The sequence below is a fragment of the Diaphorina citri genome, unplaced genomic scaffold, assembly GCF_000475195.1.
Source record: "Diaphorina citri unplaced genomic scaffold, Diaci psyllid genome assembly version 1.1 scaffold1326, whole genome shotgun sequence".
Lineage (NCBI taxonomy): Eukaryota > Metazoa > Arthropoda > Insecta > Hemiptera > Psyllidae > Diaphorina > Diaphorina citri.
This window is the reverse complement of record NW_007378754.1, coordinates 23,693-30,169: the sequence shown is the minus strand read 5'-3', so window position 1 is coordinate 30,169 and position 6,477 is coordinate 23,693. Positions and strand designations below refer to the sequence as shown.

The following is a 6,477-nucleotide window of genomic DNA, read 5'->3' as shown; positions in this document are numbered from 1 at the left end:
AAAAAAAAAAAAAAAAAAAAAAAAAAAAAAAAAAAAAAAAAAAAAACAATACTACCAATAGTTAATAGTTCAGTATACTGTAGCACTCAATTCTGCCAAATATCATTAGAGTGGGACAAACCACCCCCCTGGTCGTGAGTTATGATGAAAGAGATAAGCCAAACGTAAAATCGTCCAGAAACTCACTCTGTTAAAGCCATCAGGTCAATTCAGTAGGTATGATTTAGAACAACGGTGCTCAACTTTATTGAGAGGAGCAATACTTAAATGAGAGAAAAATAGATCGGGCCTAGGCACAGAAATTCTCCAGGCACGTTGCAGGCCAGGCCTGAAAATAAAGCGTGGCCCTAGACTACAGTTTAAACATAGTTCAAGTGAAGAGCCCATATCCACTTGTCGTTCGGAAAAAATCGTGTCGCGTGGAGTGGGAACACTCATTGAAATTACATTGCCTATAGGACATTCGGAAAAAAAAGAAAAATTAAAAATTGATGAAACTCGCTACAAGTGGGAACGGACTCTTATGCTGGGGTTTACCAAATCTGAATTGAGATGAAACGAGGATTTCCCTATACTTAATACCCAGGTCAACCTCGGATTGAACTCAATCCTGAGACAATCCACGGTGGTAAAACTCGACCTTGTCGATTTCTAATGCATACTCTATGTAGGTATTAGTGTAGCCCTCGTTCAGAGGCAAGGTCACTTGGATGTGATCATGGATAGCTCATGATCTAACAGGTTAAGTCATTTTCAAATCGTTCTAGCTCTGTACCCTCATTGTTTTTCGCATTTCTGACTTCAAAAATCGATAGTTTTGGGGGGAAGTACTATATAACGTATCTAACTCATTTTTTTTGAAAATTGGACTCCCATCTTTTTTCCCGAGGGGTCTTCACTTGTTTCAGATCAATCTACCGAGGCTAATTCAGTGAAGCAAGTTGGTTCTATCTCCCCGGATGCTACGTAAGTATTAAGTATTCTACAATAGCACGCTAATGAACCACTTTCCAATGGCATACTAAAGTTAGGCAACGTTTGGCGTGGTTAGTATCTGGATGGGTGGCCATCTGGACAATCGCGTGCTGCTGGCCTTTTCCGACCCCACTCAGGCTGGGTGAGGTTAATATGAGGAAGCGGGTAGCTTGTCAACGAAACGAAGGTAAAACCACCGTCTCTAAAAACCTTTATAGTTATGCACTATGCACTCTATGCAGTGTTGTTAAAACCAAAGCAACATTTCGATAGCGGCCACTTCCCAAGAATTATCTCATCCCGGCCATTCAGGTCAGCTCCCATGGCGTAGTGGTCACTGCGTATGAACTGTACGGCGTACGGGAAGAGAGGATAGCGCTACAAATGGTGCTGGATAAGTTACATCATGATGCTTAGCCTTACCGTCTGAGAAACAGGAGGACGCGGGTTCGTGTCCCGGCGATGGAGACAGAATTTGGTCGGTCCTGGGATTTTGTTTATTCCTGCAGCTGATTTTGATTGTGAAGTAAGAACTCGTGTGATGAAATACTCAAAGGAATATTTTGTCCAAAATAAGTACCTAGCTCTAAACCCCGTTGTATTTGAGAAATAGGGGGGAAAATTGCCATTGGCCCACTATTTTTCTGCAATATCTACCATTCAACCATACAGTTTGTACAAAGTAAAAAAAAAAAAACTGCCTCCGCGTAATTACAGGGTTGTCAAATCTGCACCACATCATCGTATCTATCTTTACAAATCTTCAGAAAATAAGTTTTCATTGGTGCCACAACTGCCACACTGTAAGAGTTGAGAAAGGCGCCTTCTGATAGGTTCAAAAGTTTTCGACTTGGTTTTCAGTGGAATTTACTCTATTGCATTTTATTAAAATGAAAGGAGATAGCAGTCGTATGAAAAGGAAGGTGTTTTCGATTGCTATCATCAGTTTCCTACAAGGTAAGATTGATATTCGTATTTTTGAAAAGAGTACAATAATACACAAAGGATGTACGGGCCGAAGATACCCAAGCCTTATCATTTCCTAGCCTTGCTCTGGAGGCTCAAGGACATGGAATTGTGAAAAGACAGCAAGGTACTATACCTAAAGAACAGCCGAAAGTGTTAGGTCAGCCACTCACTATCAGGTATTAGGTAGACCTGACAGGCGGACCTGCAGGTGTACCTGTCAGTTCTACCTGAAAGTGAGTGTGGCTAGCTTTAGAATCTCTAGATGTATTAAACAAGATCCGCATTTTATTCCAGGTGTCTCCACTGCGTTGGCACAGAATGTAGATCAGCACCCACCTAAGAAGCATGAAGTCAATCCTCACAGCATTGACAACATCTACAAGAATGCTTTCCATGTGTTCTTCCTCAACCAAGAACCTAACTCGATCATCCCTAATAATGAACATAAGAGAGAGATTCAGTACCCTGGAATTTGGTCGGTCCTGGGATTTTGTTTATTCGTGCAGCTGATTTTGATTGTGAAGTAAGAACTCGTGTGATAAAATACTCAAAGGAAGATTTTGTCCAAAATAAGTACCTAGCTCTAAACCCCGTTGTATTTGAGAAATAGGGGGAAAAATTGCCATTGACCCTCTGTTTATTTGCAATATCTACCACTCAACCATACAGTTTGTACAAAGTAAAAAAAAAAAAAAAACTGCCTCCGCGTAATTACAGGGTTGTCAAATCTGCACCACATCATCGTATCTATCTTTAGAAATCTTCAGAAAATAAGTTTTCATTTGTGCCACAACTGCCACACTGTAAGAGTTGAGAAAGGCGCCTTCTGATAGGTTCAAAAGTTTTCGCACTGCTTTCCATGTGTTCTTCCTCAACCAAGAACCTAACTCGATCATCCCTAATAATGAACATAAGAGAGACATTCAGTACCCTCTCGCGTGTAGCATATTCTACTTTCGCAAATTCACATTGCCTACATACAAGACATTTTGTGTCGTTCGGAAAAAAAATCGTGTCGTGTGTTGTGGGAACACTCAGTTAAATTACATTACGTACAGGACGTTCGGGCGGAAAAAAATAAAAAACCTAAGAAACTCACGACAAGTCGGACAAGTGGGAATGGGCCTTTACTCTCAATGGAGAATCTAATTTGTGAGGTAAAAGAAAAAAAATCTACAGAGATTACATCACTGCTGATTTTGTTCTTTTTGTTTGTGTTAATGGGCCTCAGCTTAGGGACATCTTAAATCTTAAGTTACATGTTTTCGTTTTGTTTTCTTATTAAGTTACATGTTTTCTTCTTAAGTTACATGTTTTCTTTTTGTTTTCTTCTTAAGTTACATGTTTTCTTTTTGTTTTCTTCTTAAGTTACATGTTTTCTTTTTGTTTTCTTCTTAAGTTACATGTTTTCTTTTTGTTTTCTTCTTAAAGAATTTGGTCGGTCCTGGGATTTTGTTTATTCGTGCAGCTGATTTTGATTGTGAAGTAAGAACTCGTGTGATAAAATACTCAAAGGAATATTTTGTCCGAAATAAGTACCTAGCTCTAAACCCCGTTGTATTTGAGAAATTGGGGGAAAAATTGCCATTGGCCCACTATTTTTCTGCTATATCTACCATTCAACCATACAGTTTGTACAAAGTAAAAAGAAAAAACTGCCTCCACGTAATTACAGGGTTGTCAAATCTGCACCACATCATCGTATCTATCTTTACAAGACTATCTCAACGGACAAGACAAGACGGCTCATACCTTGGAAATCTCCAAGCATGAAGGATTATACGCGAGTCAAAACAGTCTTCTAGACGACTTGCCACTTCTTGATAGCAGTGAACAACTTAAACAACTGATACGTGTCAAGAGAGCTGTCGATAGAATAGGAGTCGAGAATGAAACACACCAAGCATTGGTACCAGAACTTGACAACTCTGACAAACAACCTGTGCTACCAGACACCTCTAACAAACGACCTCTGCTAACGGACACCTCTAATGCACAACCGGAAGATAAACATCTGAACCAAACCGGACGACATGCGACTTCCAACAAAACTGACGCAACACAAGGAGTGGAGGTAATACAGACAAACCAAGATGACGATGGCTTTGTCTCAACTGTGCAAGAGATGATCGCCATGATAGATGAACAGCTCAAAAATAAAACCAACACGATCCTGAAGCGAATTGCTCGTCAGAATGACCCAGAAGTCAAGAATCCTGCTATAGGAGTCAACAACATTCCAACAGAAGTTAACAATCGTTCAACTCAAGTCAACGATCTTGGCGACAATACTACGGATACCCAGCGTGTTACAATCAACACTACAGTAGGAGTAAATGAATCGGATACCGGACGTGCTGTAGTTAACACTACAACGGTATTAGACACTACAGATGCTATGCGTATTGCAGTGATCCCTACTACCAGTACGACAGATACTACAAATGCTATAGACAACATAATACATCCCAAAAGCGAGATCGATAATCTCACCGGAGTGATTTCACTTGGCAATTCTTCTCAACAAGAAAATAGCTCAGAACTCCAGAGACCAATAACTTCCAACAAAACTGAACTCAATCAAACAACAAGCCCAAATGATGTCAAAGCTACAACTATACCTACAAATAAAGCAGACTTTCTTAATCCCGCTCTTACACCTTGTCAGTCTGAATTTAACAAAACTACAACTTCTATGAAATTGGATCTTGAAAAAACTACAACTCTGAGCCAACCTGAATTCAATGAAACTACTCCAATTAAACCAGACTTTAATGAAGCTAAAAATTTAAAACGATCTTCATTGAACGAAACAGTTCTCTACCAGTTTGAACAGAACAAAACTGCAACTCCTTATTCGCAGCCATCCGATGAGAAAATTATAACTTCAAGTCCATCTGGAGCTAATAATTCTCTACAACCAGGCCCATCCGGTATTGAACTTAAGCATCCAAACCAAATAGAACCCACTATTCGTCCTGACCAATCTGAACTAAATGCTGAAACAATTACCAACGATAACACCTCTGAGAAATCGGACAATGGAAAGTTTGACACAGATCATGACTCTCACGTGAGGAATTTGAATGAAGAACACTTCCAGGATGTTGCAAAGGTTTCTGCGCACCTATTGTATGGCGAAGATCCGTTTGCACATATAGATAAAGTGGACTATAACGATTTTGATTTGAGGACAAACGAAGGTAGAATTGTATTCAAATCAAATGCAGATGATAAGTACGATAATAATTCACGAGAGAGACTAGTGTATTCTGAGCGAGGTAAGGGTGCTTTCAATTTCCATTTCTTGCAGACAGAGTGAGTTCCAAGTTTTACCTCGACGATTTTTTTTTTTTTTTATAGTAGTTGAAAATGAGATGTGCAGGACATTGCTTTTTAGATGAACTCATCTTTGGGGCTGTTGTCTCTACACCTATGTCTCAGAGTGGGCTTTTTGTGTATGGAGTTAAGCTGGTTCCTAACTAAGCTCGAAGATCTGGGCGATCTTCAGTAGCTTTATGGTTAGGTGTTTTCAATGGGTGTCTTGCAGAGGATTGGATATCCCTAAAGCAAGTCTCCATGGTAGTAGAATACATTTTTTTTTCCATTAGGCGCTTTAACACTTACGTGTCGTTCGCGCCGAGTAGAATCCATTTGACGATGACATGAGTATCCGAATTTTCACCACACTAAATTGGCTACAACGCCTCTCATTAACTTTTCTCCTTTTCCCTTCAAACCTATGGCTAGAACACTACAACACCTAAACCTTTCAGGAATATACTCCAAGACTCCTTCCTCCCTTCCTTTCAGATCACTTCAACCATGTGGCTCCAAACAAAGGCAGCATTCTTTCTACCTTCCTGAGCATCCTCTCTACCATCCTGTATATTATCCTACTGTGGTCAAACTAAGACGACGCCTTAATCAACAGTTCCGGCAGTGGATCAGAAGATAGCCTGCCTAAAAACAATTGAATGCTTTCATCTTAGAAGGGTTTAACCTAACCTTACTTAGGCTCAAAACATACATATTACTTAGGCTCAAAACATACATATTACTTAGGCTCAAAACATACATATTACTTAGGCTCAAAACATACATATTACTTAGGCTCAAAACATACATATTACTTAGGCTCAAAACATACATATTACTTAGGCTCAAAACATACATATTACTTAGGCTCAAAACATACATATTACTTAGGCTCAAAACATACATATTACTTAGGCTCAAAACATACATATTACTTAGGCTCAAAACATACATATTACTTGAGCTGTTTAACCTAACCTTACTTAGGCTCAAAACATACATATTACTTAGGCTCAAAACATACATATTACTTGAGCTCAAAACATACATATTACTTAGGCTCAAAACATACATATTACTTAGGCTCAAAACATACATATTACTTAGGCTCAAAACATACATGAAGACCCCACGGGAAAAAAGATGGGAGTCCACCTTTTCTCATTCCGAGAAAATCGCGTTTTAAACTTTGAAACGCTATTACTAAATGCTAAT

The 6,477-nt window shown here is 39.2% G+C and overlaps 1 protein-coding gene across 1 annotated transcript in view; it reads left to right on the top strand.

The window, feature by feature from the left end:
* LOC103515365 overlaps nt 1-6,477 on the top strand; it is a 16,579-nt gene that overhangs the window by 3,710 nt on the left and 6,392 nt on the right. The window contains exons 2-5 of the mRNA XM_008480306.3: nt 1,829-1,932; nt 2,239-2,423; nt 3,620-5,225; nt 5,758-5,848. Of these exons, the coding sequence (XP_008478528.1) occupies nt 1,866-1,932; nt 2,239-2,423; nt 3,620-5,225; nt 5,758-5,848 (1,949 nt within the window). The 5' untranslated portion in view covers nt 1,829-1,865. The remainder of the gene's footprint in view (nt 1-1,828; nt 1,933-2,238; nt 2,424-3,619; nt 5,226-5,757; nt 5,849-6,477) is intronic.